Source organism: Clavelina lepadiformis, chromosome 4, assembly GCF_947623445.1.
Source record: "Clavelina lepadiformis chromosome 4, kaClaLepa1.1, whole genome shotgun sequence".
In the NCBI taxonomy this organism is placed as follows: Eukaryota; Metazoa; Chordata; class Ascidiacea; order Aplousobranchia; family Clavelinidae; genus Clavelina; species Clavelina lepadiformis.
This window is the reverse complement of record NC_135243.1, coordinates 9648815-9676746: the sequence shown is the minus strand read 5'-3', so window position 1 is coordinate 9676746 and position 27932 is coordinate 9648815. Positions and strand designations below refer to the sequence as shown.

General features: G+C 35.2%; 1 protein-coding gene across 1 annotated transcript; it reads right to left on the bottom strand.

The window, feature by feature from the left end:
• Positions 1-108: 108 nt before the first annotated feature.
• LOC143451426 (unconventional myosin-Va-like) lies at positions 109-26720 on the bottom strand. The gene is made up of 41 exons (XM_076951949.1): positions 26566-26720; positions 26098-26223; positions 25520-25694; positions 25086-25230; positions 24562-24718; positions 24139-24282; positions 23869-23950; positions 22967-23074; positions 21841-21953; positions 21538-21669; positions 21276-21409; positions 17176-17257; positions 15125-15265; positions 14452-14582; positions 14181-14259; positions 11765-11938; positions 11451-11548; positions 10348-10461; positions 9030-9168; positions 8632-8789; positions 8246-8435; positions 7802-7918; positions 7481-7570; positions 7025-7249; positions 6688-6781; positions 6443-6570; positions 6234-6338; positions 5999-6148; positions 5668-5775; positions 5439-5549; positions 5035-5153; positions 4815-4911; positions 4481-4649; positions 4117-4320; positions 3746-3900; positions 3496-3585; positions 3217-3367; positions 2968-3101; positions 2444-2601; positions 1873-2047; positions 109-1621 (listed from the first exon to the last, which is right to left on the bottom strand). The coding sequence occupies exons 1-41, from the start codon at positions 26590-26592 to the stop codon at positions 1376-1378; spliced, it is 5475 nt and encodes a 1824-aa protein (XP_076808064.1). The 5' UTR covers positions 26593-26720; the 3' UTR covers positions 109-1375.
• Between the last annotated feature and the right edge of the window lie 1212 nt (positions 26721-27932).

Genomic DNA, 27932 nt, shown 5'->3' with positions numbered 1-27932 from the left:
ATAACCTTTGCATTTTTCAGCCCCCTTTTTATACGCATCAAAATCAGATATTGTATACGTTTAAAAATCCAAACCTGAATAAGTAACTACTATTTCTCAAAACACCACTTTCAACTACTTTCACTATATTTTCACGTCCGAACAAGTCGACATGCAAGTTGGAAGTATATTGCACAAAAAGCGGGGCAAATTGATTTGCAAGGACAATCAATCAACCAGAAGGTTTTTCGCTCGAACCAAATTACAAGAATAAATGAGTTGATATTCGATAAACACGAAATAATGCGTACTGCTTTGCTACGTAATATTAACTGCATTAAACAGAGTAGATGAACATTATATTCTTACAGGCAAGAAGTACCTGAAAGCGGTTTCCTCAGGCAAAGCTTGAGCATAGTTTACATCGGTATTTACTGACTTCGATATCCTTTAAATTAAGACATCTACAACCTTTGCATCAGTTACATTTGATTTTCATATGTAGGTAAATTGGTAATATAGATAGTTACTACATGCACACAGAATAATAGGTAATTACATCTTTACATGGCTGATTGTTACATAATTTTGTTAACAACATATTGTCAATATGATTCTGCTTGACAACTAGCAACCCAAATCAGGCTAACCGTTGGAGGCAGCCAGCACAGTAAATTGAAAATCATTTTGCGTTATAATTTACAGTGTCAACAGAACTCAATTTGACATAAATGCACCGCAAAATAAAGTGGAATAATGTGAATGATGCGCAAATCATCTCAAATACGAATACAACGTAGAAGCGCCAACCTTTAGAACATGGCAGAACTCCGACAAAAATCAACACTGGAAATATTGATATGAAATGACAGCAATGATACGATGAGTTTATTTGCGAGTTCCGCTTAATGCTATGACTTAGCATTTACTACAGTGTCTATGATCTTAAAATTATAACAGTGAAATACTGGTGAGCTTTATCACAAGGGTTAGAGTTTTAATAAGCGCTCGTTAGAATATGTACTAGCTGTAAATGTAGCATACAATGCCAATCTGATCGTGCAAAATCTATACTGGAATCAATAAATACGTCAAAAGCAAGCAAATAAAACGATATAGCACGATACATAAACTAGCCACATCGCAGCACCCTACACAACCGTACCTGGTGCAACATAGCTAAAGTATACGTTTTGCTGTTCATTAGGAAATGACTTGGAAATAAAACCCTCCAAGAGACGTGAACTGCGCTAAGAAGTTTGTTCTTATACAAGTAAAACAGCGGAGCAATCAAAACCCGGCAAAAATGTTAGGAATTACGAGAACGCCTTTAATGCATAAAGAAACATGGAAAAGTCAATGGTATTGCCAGAACCCTGATCACACTTGGCGCCATTCACACTGCTTTAATATGCGCGACGTAACGCAAGTTGTCCGGGATGGCAATTTGTTCAAGGGCAAGCGATGATGGGCAATAAGAGAAAGTAACACCGAACAGGCGGCTGGTGTCCAAGAGAAGGCTATCATTGGATACTTGGTGTTTTTTATTCCGCAGCTTGGCTTGGACCGATTTAACAAATTTGACCGGGACACGTTCTTCGTAATCATTAGTCGGTGTTATCATTTGCAGGAGCTTAACGATCTGCGCAAATAAAAGACTTGGCGGCAAGCTTGTAGTGGGGTCGTTAGTTAAATGTACGGGGTTTAACTATAGTTCACTTTATTGAAATTCTACGAATTCGGTAAAAATTTAATTTTTACCGAAACTCAGTTAGCTTGCGATTTATTTCAGTTCATACAATACCATATCTCGTAAAGTTCAAGGTCGACATTTCCACTACTGTATCATCTGTTTCTACAACAGGTTAAAACTGCATATATACAACACAATACCTGGTTAGAGTTAAGGCTGGTGCACATCTCACAGATTTCCTCAGCATCACCATCTGTGCTTTTCTTAACCTGCAGTAGTTGCGAGGCGTGAACTAACGGATCGAGCGTGCTCAACACACTGCTTTCACCCAAGTTGTGTTTGCGGATCCACTCCTCTAACTGAGACACGTTATATCTAAAGACATCGCGCGTGAGAAATTTCTTGATGACAAGGTTATGGTTGAGTTTGAAAGTTGTGGTGTAATAAATGGTAGAAAAGTTCGTAAGGCGATTTGAACATTGCAAAAATAGCTTTAAAACATCGCATGCATTTACAAACGTTGGATTCGAGGGGATTATTTAACCAGCAGATAGCATTGCTGGAAACTGTAGAAAGGCTTAAGAAGAATATGCAAAAGTAAGTTCAGCTGAAATGGTTAGGGTTAGGTGACAAATTGGGATTTGGTTTCGGTAAGCAAGCAACGAATTACCATTAAACTTATGACACATATATAAAAAACGCTTTGAATGCACAACTTTTGTCGGCGAAAGACAATAATAAATGAACAATATACTCTGGTGTAACAACCACCTTATCTGCATCGCCTTGGACCAGTTGCATAATTCTTTCCTGACAAGCTGGTTATTGAGAGTATGGGCGACAATTGAATAGAATACTTGTCGGAAAATCTGCGTCACCAGAGTGGGGTCAGTGCCATGTTGCAGCAAGCAGTTGTGGCATACTGTTAACTACAGGAAAAAATATTTGATTACGTAATTAGATTCAGAAAAAACAATCATATTTTCTGAATTGCAATAAAAGCCGTTTTACTAGAGTCATAAAAGATTAAAAATATAAGAATAAAACATGCCCTCATAAACAGATAGGACAGAAATAAATCAGTTATATCAATTCGTCTAACTAAGCGGCACATTCCTTTGGTAGTTTCTAATTTAAACTTTAGATGGATATCACTAAACTATATTAAATCACATTAAAATATCACTATATCACATTAAAATATTCTATATAATGCATATAAACATAAAACTTTAGTAATATTTCTATACTAAAAAGGTTTTTCATTGGCATGAAAACCAGTGTTGTAACCTCACCTGTTTGAGCATAATCTCCACTGTATAATGCGAGTCACTGGTTTCATCGCGACTTGAACTTCGACCCCGCATCCCGGAAGGTTTAACCGACGACGAAAGACCTTGTATAGTGTCGTGTTCTAACATTGCCGGCACTGTGACGCCACAAATTATGACGTAAATTAAACCCAGGAAAGCAAGGTTACCATTGCAACAAATGTTAAGCAGCATGATAGTATAGGTTTTGAAATAACTGTATTTTTGCGATACCTATCATTGGTTTAATCTTGTGCTCGACTATGAGGATAAGACGTTGGAAGAGCGACACCGCAATGTCGCTGAACACGGGACGATATTCCGCCAGGTCAAAGTTTCGCAGACAATGTCGTTTCTGGCCTTCTGTAGATTCTCTCATAAATTCCTAAGAAGTTTGCAATCGATAAAAATAGCGAAAATTAGACACACTTTTTGAAGAATTTTTGTAATAGAAATAAGTAGACTACATTGCTTATGGAAAACATCATGCGTTGTAAGTTGTGAACAACAAACCTCCTCTCCGCTGTACTGCTTCATGTTATGCAGGAATCGACATGTGTTGGCCAGCCAGAATGAGATATATTCAAAGTCTTTGTCGTGTTTCTGCAAATACATGAAGAAGACATACAGTTATATGGTGGAACTGACATTGAACGTTCATATAAGCACGGGACATGAGCAGAATTGGAGAAATATCTTTGAAAATAATAAAAAATAAAAATACTAAGTTTGCAGAAAATTGTGTTAATCTGAAAGAAATCACCTTTTCAACTTTTTTAATTCCATTAATAATATGCTGCAAAAGTTGTTTGATCATTTTATCATCGTTGGAATAATCAGCAAATCTAAGCAACTTAAACAGTAGATAAGCGGGAAGACCAGGAATCATGTTGACGGCGACACCACGTGGCTGGAGTTCTACAACAAAAGACTTTGAAAAATATCAAAATCGAAAAAAATCTTTTACATTTGTTGAATATTTAATTTGACAGTGACAAACATATACAGTTGAAAAATTGAAGTCATTTAATACTGGTAAATATGTAAAAACTAATTTAATGCATCACCCATCAAACAATCCAAAAATTACTACTTGATACGCAAAAAATTAATGCTACCTGTCCAAAATATTACCGAGTATAAGTCCCTGAATGATCTTGGCTTCATCACCAGCTTTATACTGAACCATTCCAAGGGCACCTCCAGTCACAGAATCTTTGTGTCGAAGCACTGGATGGCTCTGGACCGAAGTTGAATCATCTTGAGAAGGTGTTAAGGTTGGATTGGTTTGAGAGGTTATTGTAGATGCAGATTCAGGCGGAATCACATTTCCGTGGGCTGAAAAACGACAAGAAAACACATAGCAGAGAAATTCTTTATAATTTCTATAGCCTAAATAGCAAAGCCTAAATCATAACATTATCCAATTCATGATAAGTAAATAGATGAAGAACAAACGCACAAAATTATGCTGCATGATTTTGCCATGAATACATACCATCAATTGTGTTCAATTTCCTGCTGTAAAGTTTAAGTTGACGTTTCAACTTCCTATTCAGTTTATCCATCGACTCTACTCGCGCTAGAAGTTCCATATTTTCGTTAGATAACCGAGACAATTCCTGTTGGAGGTTGCCTTCAATTGACGGAACATCAAAAGGCCCATGCTACAATGCAAAAGAAATTTTCTAGTCTAGATGGATTGCCTCCAAAACTTTAACAATTTATTTTCACAATCTTTAATCAGTTTCTTAAAACATGGCCTGCATATCAATTGTGAATCGGCTAGTATTAAATCTAGTTAAGTTTTCATAACTGTTTTGAATTTTAACCTGTTTCTTTTGAGTCAAATGTTTGATGCTTTCACGTAATTCTCCGGTTTCAAACTCATGATTCCTCTTCTCTGCTTCTAACTCAGCCTCCAGCATCCTGAGAAGAAAATGAAAGGACTATCAAGATTTATTTCAAGATAAATAATGAATAACAACACAAATAAACAAATTTAACAACACAATGGTATGAGGTATGAATGACAACAGTTTCATGAAATACCTGTTATGATCATAGACTTTCACCAAAACAGCTTTCAGTTCGTTCTTGTCAAGCTTTTCAATGCTTATATCCTCCATCCTATTCCTGCTGCCCAACAACTCGGCACTAGTCATGGTCTCCTGCTCCAAGAATAAAATTGATAAATTTAATATAACAAAACGTTACTAAAACATTGACCCGAGATGTATATCAAAGAGAAGTTGTGAAAGAATGATGAATGTTGAAATAATTTATATTTTTGAAAAACTTTTGTACTAAGGGTTTTAGTTGAACTTGAGGCAATTGCACTTGGTGGTAACGGGAAAATTCAGTCAGCAAAATACTGTTATAACTTTCAGCACAAAAATTGCTGCTTAACTTAAAAGAAGAGCAAGCAAAAACAGAATCTAGTAAATGCGCTGTACCTTTTCTTCAGATGTGACCGGATGTTTTGCTAAATAAGATTTGAGTTGAATCACTTCATTGCGGCGAATTGCTAATTCTTCCTCCATAGCTTCCATTTGGTTTACCATTTCCTACATGTGCACGGTGAGTGGTTACATTACACTTGCCAAAATCTTCCAGCATCTAATTACTTGTCTGAGTTTGTTACTCTAAAATCGTCAGGTTATCATAAGACAATGAAGTTTCCACCTTGTACAAATCACTGTCTTTTGTCATCGCTGCTTTCTCACCAACCAACTGCCGAAGGTTGTTGATTTCATTTCGTAATTGTTGATTCTGTTGCAAAGTTTCTCTTGCCTGAGAAAGCAACACTGCAGTTAACGAGTCAACCGTATTCAACAGCTAAAATAATTCATGTTATTTAAAACTCAAATCCACAACTATTCACGCCCCAAGGCAAAATTTAGGATTACACAATTATGTTAATCTATAAAAAAGCTGTTCAGGTATTTTAGCTGGAAAAAATCCATATAAGGCATGATGCTAACTGAAGTAACTCCCGGAATAACTCTTCTCACACCTTAACTTGTCCCGCATATTCAACATTAACTTCAACGCGTGAGAGAATTCGTTGCTCCAGTTCTGACTTCTCTGCTTCCAGCATCTTTATCTTCTCCTGAAGCTCAGGATATTGCTCCTTCTTTTCTTCGCCAGTGACCTCTGCATCTCCCTGGATCATATATCAGATCGAGAAAACAATATTGTTGAAATCTGAAAATCAGCAATCGCGCTCCAAATTGTTTCCATTATCTTACATTGAGTAACATCAGTTCAACATCTGAAGAGTTTGGTCGAAGTGAACTGAAAGAAGCTTCCTGGTTTTCACTTGAATCCTTGTTCCGCATCATCTCAAGCTCATCCTGGTCATGGAATCATAAAATGAATCGAGATACAACAGACAACAATCACAAATACTCCTCAGGATAGAATTAAATGAAATGAACCAAGTTAAAAAGTAAATGACCTTGATGTTATCATAGCGCTGTTCTAATCTGTTGTAATCTTTGATGCGAGCTTGATGTTGAGATCTTTCATCTTCCAATTCCTGCTCCAAGTGGCGGCATTTTGTTATTATTGTTTCGTCACATTCCTCTGCAATTCAATAATTGATATTAGATTCAAGTAGGAGATTGAAGTTGAGTAAGAAAAGTAAATGATGACAATAAGATTTAGTCACTTTAAAAACCAATAATAGATGTCATGTTTTACTTTTGATGCGAGTTTCATTTTCCTGCATTTCTGTTTCCAGGCTCTTGTTTTTCCCTTCCAGAGAATCCTTCTCCGTCTGCAACCCCAAGATTACCTAAAACATATTCTTATCAAAATGATACACAACAGCAAATGTTGTTTACAAATAAAATTAATCTTCTCTGTATTGTTCGCAAACATCTTGTACCACAAATAATTTCTGATACTTTCTGTTCTGTTCAAACTGCTGTTAGTTTTTCATTTGAATACCTATGAACTGTTATCAAAGCGACAATGATCAAACAAATGAAGCAAATTGGTACAATTAGTACAAGGTCAGTTTTCCCATAATAAATACCTCATCTTTATCGTATCTTTCTTTTTCGAGAGATTCGAGAGCAATCTTTGTCTCGGCTTGCGAGTCACTGAGGAGATTTCGAACTTCAGTGACTTCTGTTTCAAGTTCTGTGATGCGAATCTGCAACTTATCAATGATAGATTGATTTTCCCTCGTTGCTTCCACTTTGCGACGCAATTCCCCAACTTCAAGAGATTTTGCAATAAGGGAATGATTTTCCTTGACCTGTAACAAGCCCAATTGTTCACAAAACTATTATGACAAAATCAAAGCAAAAATGCAGAAAGAAAATGGTTTACCGATACCATACAGCTAATATAGAGTTTTATACACAGCTATTACAGAGTATTAGTCTTTTACAGGCAAAGTTACACCATAATCATAAACAGTAAACACATTTACAGCCACGACTTGGCTTGCATGATATTTTCATTAGAAATTGGCCTTTTCACTTACAGAAACGTCCAATTTTCTCTGCAATTCCATGATCTTGTTCTCCATTCCCTTGTTAAGCTTCTTGAAGTGATCGACTGAGCGAGCTTCAATCTAAAAATAGTGAAATAACTTCTGCATCATCTTATGAAAAGGACACATCCTATTGACTGTACGCCATATTAATACAATATACGAAAAATGAATAAGAGGGACAATGGCAGAGGTGCTTAAACTTTTTCCTGCCACCACTTGCTGAAATTTGCCCAGGGTTATGAGCAGTAAACTTAGTTAGTGAAAAAGTGAACATTTTTTCAGAAATAAATAAATAAATATTTAAGTCACCTTCAGAACTTTCAGTTCACGTTTGGCTCTCATCCTTCGCACACAACACTGCAGGTAGATGATTGAGCGAAGGTCACGTTGATAATGCACCCGCGCCAAATAACCACGGACATATCTCTGCAAAATAACACAAAATCATCCTATTCTAATTTTTATACAAATTTATCCAAAACACTACTTTATATGCAAATGACCATTTTTAGTCATTTACAGGCAAAGCCACTGAGCTCGAAGGTGGAGGAGATTTCACTGAACTACTTTTGTTTATCCAAAGTTGCTACAATTTACGGTATCAAACAATTATTTATCAGCACAAGTCAAGATACTTTCAGTTATCCTAAAATTTAATTGTGCTAAGAGTTTAGATTGTAATCAATACAAATAAAATGTTGTGAGTGATATATCAAGCTGTTCTACCAATAAACACACCCGTTATGACATTACCTGTATGAGAATTGCTTTTGCTTGTCGCAGCACAACCATGTAATATTTGCGGCCAAACATTCCACGAGTGAAGGATTGAATTTTGATGGCAGCTGATCGAACTTTGATGAAATGCTGCCGCTTGACATAGCATCTCCATTGAGTTTGAATAACGGTTGCGGCATCAGTACGCCGAAGAAATTTGGCCAGGCTGGAGAAAAGCACGGTTTAGTATTAGATATTTAAAACAGATGCTCATCACACGGACCTTGTTTTATACACCTTTTAAAAGAGTTTGAAATTATACATCAAGCTGTAGTAATTTACACATATTCAACTACAAAAGATATCTAAAATCACACAGGTACAAAGCAAAATAATGTGACAACTGATACGCAATGACATACCATCTTGCTTGGTAACCCCTTGCAAATCTTTGGATGGTAACGGCAGCTCGTTGCATCCGAACATATCTGGTTCTTTGCAACCATCCTCGAACACTCTTCTGGATGAGAACGGCACAGATCCTCAGCTTGTCTGCCCTCAGCTTCTCCAAGTAAGCAACCTGTAACAAACATAATATATAGTTTTGCCAATGTACTTGAATATATCGTACATTGAATATTGATATAATCACGCAGAGAAGCATTATACACAGTTTAGGTAGAATTGGGCAATGGACATTGCATGAAGGAATTTACAAATGTATGTGAAGTATAGTTTCTGAGTAAAAAGAAACTTAAAGGTATTATTGAGCAGTTACAGAAGAGAATGCTTTCTCTTTCAGCTTTATACTGTGTGTTACCTGGCCAGCTCGGAAAAATATCTTTGTTTTTCCGGATTGATATTTGTCCGGTTCTGGTATAAGGCGAGCGAGAACATCTTCGCAAGTTTTGCGATAATTTTTCTTTGTGATTTCATTGCTCTTCATCAAAACACGATACCTGAAAAGTCAGTAAAAATTACTTTGTTGTAACTTTGGCCGCCAAAGTTTACCGTATACACCCCACTTCAATCCTGGCCATGAAAATTTTGGCACTAAGTCGCCCTCCTCCTTGATGTACGCTGGGTAGTTTTGTCTTACGTGTAACGTTTCTTATAAGCGCATAAGCCCTCTTTTTAAGGCAAAAATATCGAGCAAAATGACGAAATTGGACTTACAAGCCGGACCTAAAATCTGTTTAAACACTTTTATGCATTACCAGTCAAATTACAATTATCATTGTAAAAACAACAGCGAAAAACAGTGCACATGTCATTACCTTTAAAACAACAAATGTATAGAAATTTACATGCGAACTAATCGCTAAAGTTTGTTTCACATGTTCTAGAAAATCATTGACCATCGATGGCATTGAAATGGTCTTGGCCGATATCCAGCTTTTGTTAATTACATGTTGTGAATACAGATGAAACTCATGGCAACTACGCCATTCGGTTGACGTCATTTACAAAAAGATTCAGATTGTTATGGTATACTTCGTGATGTTTTGACCTTCTTTTATAAGGATCGCATTAATTTAAACATGACTCGGCGGAAATGCGGCTTAAGTTGTCCCGGCACAAGACTTCTTAAGTGCTCCTGTTAGATACCAAGCGTTGCAAATCACTAAAGACTTCCGAAATAAAAACGAACACGTACATGAGAAAATCTTTAAATGTGATGCTAAAAGTCGTATCTTGCAAGATGATTATTGTTATCGTGTTAATTATGATATTGCGTGTACCAACGACACTAATTAACCTTTGACGTACGTCCACTGCCTACAATTGATTGACAGATGGTGGGTACACGAATTTCACGAGTAAAGTTAATTGGTTCTTGTCTACTTCGCACCATGGGGTAAGCGCAAATGCTAAGCACGTCTCATCTAAAGCTCTCTTCTCTGTATTTTCATTACTCATTTATCATTCAATACTACCAAATAAAATAAAAAGTAGTAAAGCCAGACTAGTTACAAACTGTAACTTTTTTTGCCGTAAGTGTTGCATACATCTAATATCGCAAGGAAGCTTTTATATTTGACCACCATAAAGGTTATTGAATACATTCTGTCTTAATGCATTTGTCAAATCTATGGTAATTGCCAGGCAAACAACATGCTGTACGCTTTGCCACGCACCTTCCATAAAATTCTGGATATGTCCACCGTGAAGGATAACCAGCAGCACTAATGCGAATCGTTTCCAATACACCGCATGCTCTTAACTGCTGCACTGCTCGTTTTGCATCAAATCTAAAAGAGCAAAGATTAAAATAAATGCAATAAAGAAATTAACAGCACAAAACGATGGAATGATTTTTCACTGAACGAGCTTATAAAACAAACACAGTAAAAGTCCGTTAACATGAAGCTGAAAGGATGGATTAAAATACTTCGGGCTATTTGAAGCTTTGGGTTAACCGTTTACCGGAGCTGGCATAATTGGTGGGTCAGACAGCAAACATAACCATATAACCATAAAAAGTGACTACGACACAATAAATAGATTATTGTTAGCAAATAATTAATTAATGCACGTTTTACTTTGTAGATCGTTTTTGACAAAAGAAAATTAAAACTTGTCTGGATCCAAAAACAGTCCGGGTTCTGTGATAACTATAGGAGTAAATATAGCACCGGGAATGCCAAACTGTTACAGAAATTTAAGTCTAGTACTCTCAGTCTCGCCCAGGCTAGTCTACTATTGGTCATCATAAAATACCTTAAGCTTTTTGGAGCCGTTTTGTTATGGTCTTACTCACCTAGTTTAGTTACTTAAGTTGTTTACGTTGCACCTGTACTTGTAAAATCTTTTAACTAACTTTGTTGTGACAACTTCAGCTTGGGTTCTAAAATGTCATACACTTGAGTCTAAGTGAAAGTTTTAAAGTGGAAAAGCAAAACATGCTAAAACATTAATTGTTACTAACCAACATTTTTTGTCTATAACAACCTTTAAATGAAGCAATTCACGAAGGTGTTTACATTGCAAAGATTGATTTATCAAGTAATTTTGAGATAACGGGCACCACTTACGCCCTGGCGATTATAAATACACTTAACGTTAGTCGAAATTTCAGGTTATGGATAGCGATGTGCATGTAATCTTGTAACACTGGGTAGTTTGTTGAAGACCATAAAAGATACTTATGTCGATTAACCAGCTTTCACTCAATGCCAGCGAACTAATCATTACAACCTTATATTTTCAACTACAGATCAAAACAATAAAGGCTACTTACGTGAATGAAAGTTTAAAATCGTTAGGTTTAACGCATCGTACGTAATGTGGTGTAGTTGAGTTTAAGGTTGCCATCAGCTTTCCCAGTGAATCTTGAAACTAATTACAGAATAAGTCATTCAGTTAAACTATGACCATTACAAACACAAACGCTTCTTTATAATTCAATTAAAGTCCAATATCACGTTACTATTTTGACAAACTTTTATGTTGCTAAATGCCATATCAATAGTCACCAGAAAATTGTGTAGTAAAATAGGTCTAATATAATTTTCCAATAATAGACAAAAGTCTAAAGCCAAGAAAAGTCCCTACTTGACTTGCAACAGTTCTCCTTGTCTCTTTGCGCTTTTGGCCTGGCGGTCCCAGTGGTTTGGTTGTGGAATGAGTAACTTTGGCTTTCATTGCTCCATGACGACCGACACCAGCTTTTACTTCTACTTCTTTCTCTTGGTCTCTCTCCATGAAAAGCTCGCTTACCAGTTCAAACTGTTGGTAAAAATGCTCATTAAATTGATAGGAATTGAAGAAAAAGAAAGTTTGAGATGAGTTTCAAGTTAAAACAAAACAAATGTATGTTGTTTGTACAAGTGAATGCTGTATTCCCAATTAAATATGAATCTATTAATATGTTACAATCGCTTCCAATACTGGATATGCTATTTGCATGCTGGCACCAACGCAGTGATTTATGTTCAACACAGTTGCAACAGCACAATGAATAATAGTTTAGTGAATGTTACAAAGTCTCATATATTAGAGTAGTGTGGCACATACGGCACAAGCAAAAATGTGAAGGCATGCGTTTTTTGTTTCAATATAATACTAGGTGTGTATAAGTTGGCATTGGTTCAATACGTTTACATGCAAATGATACAGGGAATGTTATCAAAATTGTCCATTTATTCAACTTTAAAAAATATATTCCTGGTTAGGTCACTCACAAACTGAACTTTGATTATATTAACATTCGTATTTGTACATAAATTAAACCTAACTACAATTGTTTTGAAAGATCTGTTTTCTTAGGATACACAATAGTCTATATCAAAGATCAACTTTGATATCATATTCAAGTTCATTTCAGAAATACTAACTTAGAGTTAGCAAATTTGGAAGTTATGCTAAAGAGCACATATCAAGCATTTAATAAATAAATGAATATCGGTACTTCATTTTCATAGGGTTCATGAAATTGTGAAAGTATGGAAGTTTACAATGCAAAGATATCAAAAGAAAAATACATGTGTAGTTCACAGTAATCTATATGATACCAGTGCCATTATGCAAGCTGCAACTTGTTAAAATTCACATACATCTATTTAAATGTTATTAGTAAATATAAATGTATAGTAACAAAAAACAAGTGCAAATTTCCAAATCGTTAGTTGCGCAAACAAAATGCAAAGATTTTTCGAGATACAGTAAGATCCTGGTTAAGTTCGCAACTTGAATCTGAGTGGTTTGTGCGAACTTATGTGGTAGGTGCAAACTTAACTATTGTGGTTCTTTAAATACAGTAGCTATACAATAGGCATATTATTATGTATGATGGTGGATATATCAGCAAAACTGAAGGCACATATATGACTGATGGATGCCTTAACTGACATTGGCCTAATTTTTGGTACATACAACAGGCGCAATTTGTAAATAATATGCACAAATACACATCAGTTGACAATTCATGATATGTTTGATAAATCGTGAACTTTAGTAAAGTTACTTGTTTAACTTTTCTTAGGTGACATGTTTGATTTACTGTAAGTACCAACAAACATTTGAATAAGTTGAATCTAGATTTTCCAATAAGTTTTTTCCAATTTAACTGGGATGTGAACTTAACTGGGATATTACTATATTCACTCCTTAACAGACATCTAACCAAGTAAGTCGGCAATTAGTGATTATGCCACACCAATACCGTGAGTAACATACATTGCTGCATAAACATAAATTTAAAAATAAAATAACGCTTACATGTTTTACTTTCACACTTACATATACATGACTAAATAATCATAAGGTATCAGGTGTTGAAGTGTTTAAATGTAGTTAAGTGCAATAGTGGGTCGCTGTCATGATCAATTAGAGTCAGGTTAAAAACAAAGTACTTGTTAGAAGAAAAACAAAATCCAAACAAAATGCAAAACTTTGAAAATGATGCCATGCCCATTCTATTAACATGCTAACATTACCTTCTGTTCATCGCCAATTTGCATGGATCATATAGCAAAAGAAAAAAGACTCAGTAATAAAGAAAAAAGTCCTAGTATGAAAAAGTTTTGTCCAGTGCTCAAACATCTTCAGTTCAAAACTTTGGAACAGTAATATTAAGCAGGATGATGGGTTCTTTGAAATACAACAAAATAGTAAATAAAGCAGTTTTTCAGTTGACTAAATTTGAAAAAGACTGTATTTGTTGAATAAATTTTCCTCCATTCAGACCTAATCAACCAAATACTTCATTTATGTTCAGGAGAGTTTACAGTCAACTGATACACCGCACATTTACTAGGATCAAGCATCTTAGTATGGCCTGAAACTTAGAGATCCGCAAAAAAAGCTGAATGCCAGCAAGTAAAGTAAAAATCAAAAAATACTTATGATACAGAAGCAACTTAACCTTAAAGGAAATTACAGGGTTCAGCTATGGCCATAACTAGCATGGTATTGAAAATAGGGACAAAAGCACAATGGATATGACATTTACAATATATAAAAGGTTTACCTGGCTTGCTTTCAAAATATTTAGTTGTTCTTCACGTACTGTGTCCCTGTTCTTCTCAAGAAACCCTTCCATCTCATACCTGCAAAAGATTTAGCATTCATTATATATTTAACAAAAAGTGGCACATGAATAGTGTGACACCAATAATTATATTTTATACAGTAGTGCTAAAATAAAAAATACCAGTAGCGATACCTACACATGGGATTTAGGTATTGCACAACTATTCACCATTTCTATAAACAATTGGGTTTATAACGTGCAACGTTACCTGACTTTATCAGCGAAATGCACAACAAAAAATGAGGTGTTTGATAACTTGGACTTGTCGAAGTGCTTTGATTTTTTCAGATGACGATCATAAAGCTTTTGTACCCATGACTGATCGCTTCCTCTTGGCATCTTAAAGATGATAACATATTTACAGTTAAGCTTTCTGTAAAAATGCATATGAGCAATATTCATTAATGTGTGTTTGCAGTAAGCAAATTAGAGTGGAGAAATACCCCTAAATCAGCAGTTCTTAATCTTTTCCATCTGCTTTCCCAGTAAAGCCCACAGCCAAACCCAAATTTCCCCTCTTTAATTCTTTTAAATTTTCTGTCTAGAGCTAAGTAAGCCTCACTTCTATTTGCTGCTGATGTAACGAATCGTTTGCCACTACATTTTTCAAACGTACCACAAACGTCCTACCAGCTCAGTAGTATTACTCTAACTATCTAACTCTAACTGAAGTGTGAGTTGGGTGTGCTTAGCGATTGAGCTATCGCAACACTTCAAAATGTGTTTACAATTGTAGGCTGTAGCCCATAATATATCTTCATTTACAACAAAACTTTTTTCATGTGTATTATTTCATATTGTAAGAACTTGTATAGGTTGATTCTTTCCCACTGGTGAGAGATTTCTCATTTCCAAAAAGAAGTAAAAAGCAACAAACTTACGCGACACTCATCGTTAAGTAAATCCAAGATGCCAAGTTTGTTTTCGATGAGAGCAATACAAGGTTGATTGTCATAAAAATCAATAAACTTCCACTCAATCTCTTCACGAACATATTCTTCTTGTTCTAATTTGAAAACGTGCTAAAATGAAAAATGAACAGAAATTAATTTGGTTGTTCAATTCATTCAATAACTCGTTCAGAAAAAATAACACCAATTCAGAAGTTACAGTAGTTTGTATTAAAAATAAGACGATACCCTACTCTGGGAAAAAAGCACATGCTGATATGTGAGAAAAACACAAAACATTACAAGACAAAGAAAACAAATCCACCCTTTTCAGATTATCCATGTGACTAATTTCACCATAAAACGTAACTATACTTGATGTATTTGATCAAATGACATAAGTTTGAGGAGATATTTTTAAGTTTTAAGGCATAGTATAGTTACATTGAGCATAAATAAAATAACCACTCATTTTCAGTTTAATCATGTCATTACTTTAACTAGAAATCGCCAAAACGTTTCAAAATAAGCACAAATAAGCAAGTGTTTAATAACTCTCTTGAGCTTTAAGGTACTGTCATGAAAGGGATTGGACTGATTGCAGTCGCCATATGGCTTGCCTGGCAACTATTTGCAACTGTTACATCTATCTGCATAGAAAAGCAGGACCAGGCTGAGAAGATTTATGACCAGTGGAAAATATGCATTAATATTTCAATCCACGTCTGAACTTGGCTTGCCAACTGTTTGTTTAATATTTTTGTTTATTAAATTTTTTTTCATGACATTTCCAAATGTTCATTCTGATTTTACAGATTTGTTGTGGTTGGTTGTACAAGTATGGTCATTCAAACCCGTCCGTCACGGCACTTTCTTCCTTTTTCCCGCATTGGACGGTAGTTGAGGCAAGATAATCCATAATATGCACTGTGCAGTGATCACTAAACAAGTCCAGTTTTGTCAATAAAAGTTTAAAATCTCCACGAAATAGACTGTCAGTGAAAAGAACATCACAAAATAAAAAGCCGAAAAGAAAATCACCAGCAAAGCATCGAAACTTGTTAATATCGCAATAAGGTGGTGGCTTTATTTAGTTGAATCGTAGTCATGCACTGTAACAGGCACTGGGCTGTGCACTTTCTGATATCAATATAGAGCGGAATGGAATTTTGGGTAATGAATAATATAGAAAGTTGAAACACCTTTTCAGTGTTATTATAGGCGGCCAAGTCACTAACTCTGTGCTGTCTTTGAGTTAATGTAACCTTACTTATGGTTTGCTTAAGGGGAAGTCTGCATGTTTTTAAAGATGATTTTATGCAAAATTTAAAATTTTTATGGTTAATTTAAGTAGGTGCCTTTTTAATGCACACATCACTAAACGAATTACTACGAAGCATGCTACTACAATGGGAGTTTTCAACCTAAACAAACTGATAGATTCTCTTAATCGCACTGTTGTGATGTAGACAAGACTGAAAAAGACAGATGTTTTGTGGAGATTTTCAACTTAAGTAACATTGCATTTGCTTGTACGCAGAGCATTGTACAAATCTATAAAATCAGCAATGAAGCCTCAACAAGGTCAGGCCTAATTCCAGCTTTGTTAACGAAAAACTGCCTAGCAAACTGGCTTGGTAGTCTACTCTAACAGTGATCAGCAAAGTAAAGCTCTCACTTGATGTGTTTAGGACTGTTAAGCATGCTTTGATTGGGCTATCAATCATGTCAAATTCGGATACAAATGCTGACACATAATACAGCTTCAGACAATTTTGTCCAGACTATGGTTTGAAAGTTTGTGGATATTTGCTTCATAAAATAGTTAGTGTCAATAAAACAACATATGGGAAATACCGTAGTATCAAGAAACAGTAAACAAAAATAACTGACCAAACTGCCAAATATTTCACAGCTGGGAGTTAACAAGCGGATGAGATTTTTATCACACAAAAAGTGTACACCGTCTTCAAAAAGGTTGAAAACACTGCTCTATGTAATTATAAAAGGTAGGTAAATCTCACAAAAAAGATAAAACTTACCTGACAAAACTGCTGTTGCAGTTTTTCATTTGCATAGTTTATACAGAATTGTTCAAAGCTATTGACTTCAAAGGTTTCAAACCTACAAAAATATGAAATGTAGGAAAAATAATATGAAAGGTTGCAGAGACAAAATGATAACAACTGAACTGGTACATTTTTACAGTAACAAATCATGTACAAAAATATATGACATAGTAGTAACAAATGCCATAGCCATCTTAAATTTGTTTTTACTACAACAAGAGTTGGACTATGAGACTTAGTTGATTTGGTTTGGCTTAACTTAAACAGATAAAACAGCAAGGTTTACATACAGACCATTATCGGGTAGTAGTACAGTAGTAAGATATAAAACAAGGTTCCTTACAGCAAAGCCAAAATAGCAGAGTAGAATGCAAAATGAAATAATTTAATTTTGAAATAACATCAATATCAAAAATAATGTCCCAAGAATGTGTGGATTTAGATCAGGGGTGACGAACCTATTCGCTGTCGCGGGCCACTTTGTCATTTATCGCTGAGTAAGCGGGCCGCACAACATTTTAGTAACCTGTACAATTTTGCATAATAATTAGCATTCAAGCGCAATCGCTTCATTCGGCAGGTTTTTAGCTGCTCCCGCGGCCGCAAAAAATTCATCGGTTGAGTGTGGCAATCTATTGAAAACATACAGCTGCGACTCAATCGTGCTATCAACTTTTGATATAGCATTGCGCAAAGACAAGAAATAGGTCAAAGAAAGTTCAAGACTGCTGGTCTCGCTGGAATGCTTGGCCATGCAAGAGCGATTGTCAAACCGATTTGTGGGTAACATGTTCGTCACCTCTGACATAGATAAATTTGTTATTCACTGGCTAGTGAAGATGTGGGCAAACTTTTTGATGCGAAGATTGCAATGGGTGGTGAGTTTTAACAGGGTGGCCAGGTCATAATCATTAGTGTTTTCGCTTCACAGCATTTCTCATAATTACTTTGTGCCTTGACATTATTTTGGTCATACCTGTATTGGTTTCATTGGTGGCTAGGTTGTAGTTTATAGTACGACAAATCTTTATCATAAGAAACTAATGCACCTAAAAAACTGATGCTCTGAAAACTCAAAAGCGGTCAGTAATATAAAAGTATGATATGGATTGATTTTTTGTTTGTGATGCTTCACAATTTTTGAATACAAAGAAAATCGCTATTGATTATTTTCACTAAAAGAAATCATCTATGATGTCATTAACAGAGCTGGGCAATCGCTCTTTTGAAGAGTGTCCTTCACGCTCTTCGATCAAAAGCACCGCTCATGCCTACGCTTTTCTGAAAAAAGGAGCGCACTCATTTTGTTGCTTCCACTCTAGCTCTTTCTAACAATTCAAAGATTTTGCCTCATTTTCGAAAATTAATCATACCGTAAAACTTGCGTTCAACTGGAGCCACTGGCGTCGACTCTGGGGTTGGGGGAGAGGCGCCCCCCTCCTGAAGTTTACATCTAAAATTACAACGTACAAATGCTACGATTGTCCGACTCAGATATTTTCTACAAATTACAGCCATAAGGAAAGTGTGGCATAGTTTCTTATTTCTCGACGTCAATGTCAACGTCTTACCTAAATTATAATTAATAACGTTTTCAGCAATCATTCCTTTTGTCGTGGAATGGGCAAGGTGATATAAATATGATTAAAAATAAGCAGCGCGTTGAAGTTGAAAGTAGAACGATCATAGGAGAAGGTTTTTGCCCATAGAGAAAGGACAAAACGAGAAGAGGAAGAGAGAAAGCTTTCAGTTACCTTGAGAATAGTCAAGGAAAAAAGCATCTTCGTTATTAAAGAAATAACGAAGAGAAGGTAAAAGATGAAAAGATAAAATTAAAGAGATTACACATAAGAGACCAGAAAGCGCAACAAAGGACAGATACTGCAGGGAAATGGGAAAGCCGGTGATAACATGATGACAATAAAAGAGCAAAAAGCGCGCAATGCAGGGCCACTTTTTGCAATGCCTTAGAGCAGTGTTTCTTAACCGTTTTTGGGTTACGAACCTCTCATTCTTTAAAAAGCTGTGTACCACTTCGCAAGAAACACATTTGAAAAGTCGAAATTAGGTTATAATCAACGTGGTGGTAGTTGAAAAGAAGGCAAAAAACAAGATACACTCAATGCACAACTAACAAAACTATACACAAACGGAAAAACCAAAGTGAATCAGAAAAGAAATAGAAGCCATGTAACGAGCAGTAAGCTCTCTACCCGTTTACTTTCACACGTTTACTAATGTAGCCATTGTGTATAATCCCATCACAAAGGCGGTTTTTTCAATTGTCCAAACTAGTTGAGGTGCATGTCCGACATCAGCCATGGTCTGATCAACCGGAATAACGGCCTTATGGACAGATAAAAATAAATGGATTTTCGTAATAACTGGATTTCGTTTTATGGATCCCAGGTTAAGAACCTCTGCTTTAAAGTAAGAAATTGCAATATATTCTGTAGTTTAATATGGCTATCTCTCCTGCCAGTTACCGCTATTTAACCGCAAAATTTTTTAAAGAAAATCTAGAGTGGATTCAACTCGCTGATTGCAAACAACTTCCAACCGTGTAAATAAACTTCAAATGAACAGCCAAGCCAATTCAAATTTGTGACATAATTATGCGCTAATTATAATTCAACTCGTTCACGGTTCCATAACTGAAGGTGCCACAATAATGGGTTGTATAAAAAAAACATCACAAAATCAACATCAACAGAAGCAACCTTTGCAATTATCGACTTTGCCGAAGAAAGGTCAACCTACCCGTTTTGTTGTTCTTAGTTCCATTCCCGCAAATCGTTTCTACGACCCGTCTTTTATGAAGAGGGCTTCCTTATACTACGCTGAGAAAGCCAGTTTTAGCTTATAGTCTAAAAGCAGGAATAACGTATTCGGGGAATAAGTTGGAAAAACAGGTCACTATATAAAACTTGCAAAACGCATTGTGATAATGCATAATATAAGTACACAAAAACGTTAACGTTGTGCTGCACTTCCGACAGGGAAATCCCCGATATTTAATTTGCACCCAGCTTTTTCATTTGCTTTAAAAAAAATCGACGCCAATAACAGTAGCCTTAAGAATGTTATGAAACTTCAAGAAATCCGATATTGAAGAGTTTTGTTTTGGTCACATCTGCCACAAATTACCAATAAAGAAGTAATGTAGAACCTTCTAGAATTACTGATGCCCACGTCGATTACTTTAATAGGCTCTTATTCACTTTCAAAGCATATAGCGCTCAAGCTATAAAAATATCGGCAACGTCAAACAAATTACCGCTTTAACGGCGCTAGTAAAACGTCTAATGATTGCTCAACAAATAAAATTAGTAATTGAAAAACTTTTTGTCTATTTCGCGCGTTCTATGTGCAAAAAAGAGGACGAGCAGATAATTCTTACGAAAGAGTGTGCTCCTGGTTCCACTCCTAGTTTGAAAGAGCATTGTTCTCGAGGTCGCGATAAGTGTTCAACGAACCAGTGTTGTCAATATCACTCTTTTTCAATTAGATTTAGTATATACTTTAGAAAAATTGTTCACCTAAATAGTTTAGTCAGTGCGTTGGCATTTAGTGGCTGTTTGGCAACACAATAAAAAGTGACTAATATAGCATTATCCACATAATATATCCAATTGTTGTATGAAAGTAAAAAAATTTCATGAGAAATGCAAAAAATTTCACTAGGATTAGCTTAATGAGTAGATACCGCTTTAAATATTTGCGGATCAAAGTCATTTCATCATTTTTATCAAATAAGGCTAGAAAACACTACGAATTAAGCGGCACTCGAATCCAGTGATGTACAAGAAACGCATAATTTGGCTAAACATTTATTTTATTATAGTGTATGACGTCATAATTAGTAAATTGTAACACTAGGCCTAGTGTCAAAACAAAATGGAAATAAGCTACCAAGGACAAAAACATAACATAAGAAATAGAAAATATATTTATTATTTAGTAACACAAGCATTTAAGGTACTTTCACCAAACCATTTATATTTGGTTACATTGTACCAGTATAACCAATTGCAACCACCAGTAGGCAAATAGACTCATGGCCTAATTCTTACCCATATATGTCTAATACTCCAATAAAGGAGTGCTCATCGGCAGAGCTAACCAAGGCATTATTCACTTTCATGACCAGCCATTCAAACAACTTTGCATACATGTGTTTAGCTAAAGCATCTCTTGCAAACATTGCCTGTAATTAAGCATATTAGGATTTCAATAAAAATCCATTTAAGTCCTTTTAGTCCACATTCTTAAAAGAATAACACACTGGCAGGAAGTTTTAGATAAAAATTGATAAAGAAACGGGCAAGCAAGTACCTGGTCATAAGTTAGTGGTGAAACAAGCACTTCGGCCATGGTTGTTATTTTCTTGTTACAAAACCAATGAGCCATTTGTTGTGATTCGATACCAAGTAGCTCACACATTGCCAACAAAGACTCATCATCAAGCTGCAGTGAAAACAAACACATTTTTAAAATGCTTATGTTGGTTCATCGATGCTAGTTAATGTGGTTCACCTACCACAGCTACATACAAATGTAAATGTAATAGCACATGAAAACTGATCAATGTATATCCGAGCAACTCGTATTGTGGCTGTTGTGAATTACTCCATGTACCTTTACAAAGCAAGAATCGCTGTTGTTTTCACTCTCTTCAATGTCAATGTTCCCCAAGTGCAATATAGATGATAGCAAGCGAAAGACAAGAGACTGGTGCTTGGAGCTCACCCCTGTAGCATACACAAACAACACATCATTGTAAACACCCTTGAGCTGCTAACTGCTTAGTAAATAACAGAACAGTTAAAGTTGTCTTTGAAGAAATTCAAATATAATAATTTAGTTATAGCAAAAAGTAACCATGGACTGTTCAATGAAGTATGTAATAAATTTACAAGTGTAAACCTGAGTAGTACTTTGCAGTTGCACACTAGTATTTTCACACATATGTTCTACTCCAACAGTTTTCTGACATTATGGTTTAAGATTAAGTCAACTTATAAATCAATGCTGAACTGATTAAACAGACAAAGTGAAGGTCTTGCTTAAAGGCAAGGCCACAGGTCACGAACCTCTGGTCTCTGATACTAAATTCTACAGCCTGCGTTGCTAAATTGCATTCAATTAAAATGCAGCCTGCCATGCAACGGATTTTGTCAGGATCTGTGATTAAAGCAAATTTGGTAATTTTCGTTAGTGTCATAAATTTGTGGGTACAAATTTGCTATGTGCCACATATGTCACATTGAGCTTAATATTTTGACCGCAGATTAATGAATGGATGATTTTTTGATTGTCGTTTCAAGTTTGACATTGGTGGTGGAGCAGTGAGTATAATTGGCAGAATGTATACCAACTGGAATTGATTTAAAAAACTTCGTTTTTCTCGCGCTCTTGTGTCTATTATACAAAAGTTAGAACATAAGTTTTAAATCAATTCGTTTTTATTCTTTTTTTGGGGATTTTAGCATCTATTTGTTTGGGTGTAGCTCACAGAAATTTCAGTTTAGCAGTTCGCAGTTCAAAAAGGTTAAAGACCTTTGCACTAAGGGATGTTGTTCATTTTTTACACACATATGAAACATCCAACAGACAAACTTGGTTTCAGATACAGCAAAGGACAATTCAAACCTGTGCCGAAAACATATGAAAACATAGGCTAGTCACAGTCCAAAATATGTTAATAATAATAATTACATAAATACTTCAATGATACCATAAAGATAATCACAAAAAATTTTACCGAGCAAAGTAAGCGCATGAACAGTTTCTTGGAATTCCTGACGATCGTCTACACCATCTATTTCAATGCAATTGCCAATCCTGGTATATTCAAAGTGGCTTGCTGGTCCTTCAAGTTATAGTACGTATTACAGTATTTATCATTGCATTTAATGCTGTAATTGCTTCAATTACTTCAAACCCCATTCAAGTTTTAAGCTATGATAAACCACAACTCTCTATATGAGAAATGCTAAATGACAGTTATATTAATGGCACTAGCATGGTAAAAGGCTATACAGTCGAATCCGCTTAATTCGGACACCGGATAACCCGGACAACCGCTTTATTTGGCCAAAATGCTCGGGAACGGAACAAAAGTAAAAATTGAACGTAAAAAACTCCTGTTAATTCGGACAATTCTCCGCTTAATTCGGACACAGGTTCGCAATTCCATCGTTAGGTTATGACACAATAAACAGTACTTCGTTCGTTTTAAGACAAGATTCAATTGCATTATGAGTGATTATGGTGAAACAATGACGATGCATGCAGTAACAATCGACAATGAACTCATATAACGCCGTGCCAGCTTCATAGTCGCTTTTACTTTGGTACAATTGCGTCCATCTTGTAAGACAAAATTGTACAGAAAAGTTTAGCACAAAAAGTGAAATTGCTCACTAAAGTAAACGAAGACGTTTTATGCGATCAGTGCCAGTTACTGCAGTATAGCGCACCTGCAATTCATTTATTACGCAACACTACAGTATTTTAAATGCGTTTTTTGCCTTTATGCATGACCATGAAACGAACAATTGATTTTCCGCTTAATTCGGACAAAGCCGTTTCTCCGCTTAATTCGGCCAAAAGTGAGCGGAACCAAAGTGTCCGAATTAAGCGGAGTCGACTGTATATACTTACTTAATTTGAGTGGTTGAAACTGAGGATAATCTGCACAAGAGCATAACTGATAAAAAATATGGTAATTTCTCTCTTCCATTGCCTGTGACAAGAAACAAGAAATCCTAAAAGTAGGTACACAAACATAAACTAAACAGTACACAATAGCCAGTGCTTCATACATTTTATATAGTATGTATATTATGGCTTATATGCAAACTATATGTAGATGCCAAAGTCTGTCAAGCTTATAAGTTTGTGCTTATATATATTCATACAGACGTAGTATACCTGGGATACCACTCTTGATTTTTCCAACAAGTAAGTGCGCATATTTGCACCAATGATGTGATAACGCCGATTGAAGCCAATCTGAATGTATTTCCCAAACCTACTGCTGTTATCATTGAGCGTAGTTTTAGCATTTCCTATTGCCTGCAAAGATGTCATAAATAATAAAGCAAAGCATTATATTGCATTGCAATATATATTTACCTGAAACACAGCAAGGGGACATAAGAGATACAATGGAGGGTATTGAAAATTAACTGTGATATAAATTATAAATGAACCTTAAGACAGCCAATACGGTCTTGCTGAAGTAGAAAGCAGAAATCATCACCCACATTAAAGTAAATATTACCAATATTGAAAATATAAGAGAAAGCTTAAAAAACAATGGTGGTAGGTCATAGTGAAGTGAGTCTAAATCACCTCCATAATAGGATTAGAGGCTAAGACTTTTTGTTCAATCGTGGATTCGTCTAAGGAGCCACCAACAGAAGCAAAATATCTCATTGCATATTTGGCAGATACAGTTTTTCCAGCCCCAGACTCGCCAGTCACGATAATAGACTGATTTCTCTCATCTCTACAGATATATTGAAGGGCACAAGTACAGTATTGATTACATAATGTGTAGCAGGGAATACAGATTGTAAAATGGAACACATTAACACAGCATTTAGTCAATACTTTAAATTTCACCATCAGCACAAGATTTTTAGATATAAAACTTATTCTTAACTAGAATATTTAGCTGTTCCAGAATTGCTTTTGTTACTCTTTAAACATCAATGTTTAAATTGATCATTTGGATTAAACAAAATACCAATGGTGTAATTTATAATGATGAAAAAATAACATCCAGTTATCAGTTGTAACATATCACATTTTCTCAGTAAAATGTATTGACATCACAATAGGAAATACAGTAAAATTTGTCAAGGAAATGGTACCTTGACATCTGCCTGAATGCTTCTTCTGCAATAGCAAAAATATGTGGATCCATCTCGCCTAAATTTCTCCCAGAGTAAAGCTGTATAAAATCATCTGAGTATATTGACATCTCTTCATAAGGGTTAATGGCAACCAACACAATACCTAAGATACGAAAGGGATGTAACATTTCACCAACCCATAATAATTACATTTTTATACAAATATGGAAAAGCATTTTCACAGTAAAAATTTTATATCCAAATGGAATCATAGAACTAAGCGCAAGCAATATTTTTCTACAAAATAATCCCAAAAGCAATGCTGACACCTTACCATATTTTCTTATATGTCTTTTATGCTTAAGCAAATACATACATGCCATACAACGATAAATCTTTATGTCATTTGCAATATTGCCTTTGGCAAACATATAAGCTTAGCTTAAACTTACCACAATAGGTGTAAATGACATTTCTTTCCACAAATCTTATTTGAAGATTGTGAAGGACAGCAGGTTCATGTAAATAACTGAGGGAGGTCAAGTCATTTTCTCCAACTAAAATATCTGGGTTTCTTAAAGGAGGTAGCTCACTGGAGTTTTTCAACTTGATTACTTTGGTTTCTGTCTAAAACGGAAAAATAAAAATATTACAACCGGGACTCCAATAGTGACACAGAAACATAAAATTATCATCATCGGAATAAGTTCAAAGTGAACTGAATACTCCCATCAAAGCATTAAATTGTTGTATCTTTTCTATACTTAACTACATGTAGTCTTTATTTTTATTTTAATAATTAATATTTTCGATTTTGCTCTTATGTTGATATTACACCATAGATGAAATTAATATGGCAGTCCCGTTTTCATAACTTAATACGCAAAATGGTCTTATTCCATTTGATGCTGACATTGTGATAACATTTATAATTATATTCCAGAGACGATCTTATTCCATTGATGGAATTAACATGGTCAAACATCGAAATGCATTGTGGGATATTACAAATTATAATCGATCAACTTACATCTTCTAATTCTCCTTCCAGAGCTTCCAGCAACACCATGATTTCCTTATCACCTTCATGATAATCACTCTGGAGGGAAGCACCTCTCCAGACGTTTTCCACATCCGGAACCCAGACTCTTGTTTCCTGTAAAATAGGTTCAGATTGTTTCATTTATCCAAAGAGTTTTTCTCACTCTTGTTTGTAATAGTTTACATGCAAAGTTTAATATGCATAAAAAAGCAATAACAATCAATACAGAAAGACACCAGGTCTGACATATATTGAATCTGGTGAAGAAAATACAATATTTATCTAAAAAGACATAAGATTACAATATATTATGTTAAAGCATAATATGCAATAGCCTATACAACATATTTCCCTAAAAGAAAACTACATTTTCTCTACAAGTATATACTGTAATACAAAGACCCAACAAATGTTTCAACGGTACCCTAGTTTTAGCAATAAATGAAATGTACTTACCTTAGTATAAATTTCTGTTACTTTCATAGTGATTGAATTTCATCAAAACCACCTATGTGTCATAAGTAATTAATTATACATGAGTACTTGTTGACATTGCTATTCACTAAACCACAAATTCAAAGTATTCTATGCCACAAACAAAAACAACAGAAACATTTCAGAGACATGTTAGACATGAATACATATTATGTACATACCAAACACCGTATATGTAAGCTACACATACTGCGTACATTACTAAATGAAAGACAAAAATGTTCATGTTTTAGATTAATGAGCATGCTATGGTCACTAAGCTTCAGGGAAACAGCAATTTAGCTAGCTTAAAATTACTACATGAATTATTATTATTATTACTACACATCTGTTACTACAGTGTATATGGCGTATTTACTTGGGATGAGTTGATACAAACCCAAAATCGATAAGATTTGCGAAATATCACTTGTGTAGAAGATTTGGGCGAACACGAATGCAAACAATGGCAAAATTTTATACAACATTACCTATAAACTTATCGACTTTGGTAAGAAATGGGATACTTTGACTAGGCTGAAGTATATCAATATTCCCAGTACAGAGAAGGGCATTTACTTACTGCCTTATTTTTTGCTTTCTCAATCGCAATATAAATATTATTTTGTGAAACAATTACAATTTTGCTATGTGACAAGTAAGATATGCCAATTTTTGGATGAAATTTTATTGTTCGCTGCTGATATGAAGATTCAGGATTCATCCCTGTTGACTGACATGATACCCCAATCTTTCTCACAGCCCATCAGTAGTATTTACTTGATTGTAAGCCGCATGTAATGAGTAGAAAGACACAAATGTTAGCGAGATGGCATGCACTTAAGTCTTAATTCTTTGTTTGTTTATATTAAAATGGTATTCAAACAATCAATTTTGCCTGGTTTGTTTGTTATATATTGGTGTAAACATGTAAAAGTTTGGTGTGCACATTGATGAGCCCGGTACGTCAAACATTTCACTATGGCTTGTCCAAAACTGTCATAATTTCCAGTCGAGCCTGCAGTTATTTTTGGCCCCTGTATACATTTGACTTATTGACGAAAAATAAAATGATTGAATGAATGCACTGCTATGTCAAAACTGAGTACTTCGGAACTTTCTAACTTCTCTACTACTTAACAATTTCAATCTCCTTTCCATTCACGTGTGAGCACAAAAGAGACTTGTATTCAGATACAAATATGATGTCTTCTGCTAATCCAGTGTTGTTTCGTATTAACTGCAACCCCGAGATAAATTTCAAGTAAACTTTTTGCACACTTGACTTTATATTGTATTGTAAAATTAGTTTTACTACATTCTGCATAAGAAGAGCTTTCTTATGATAC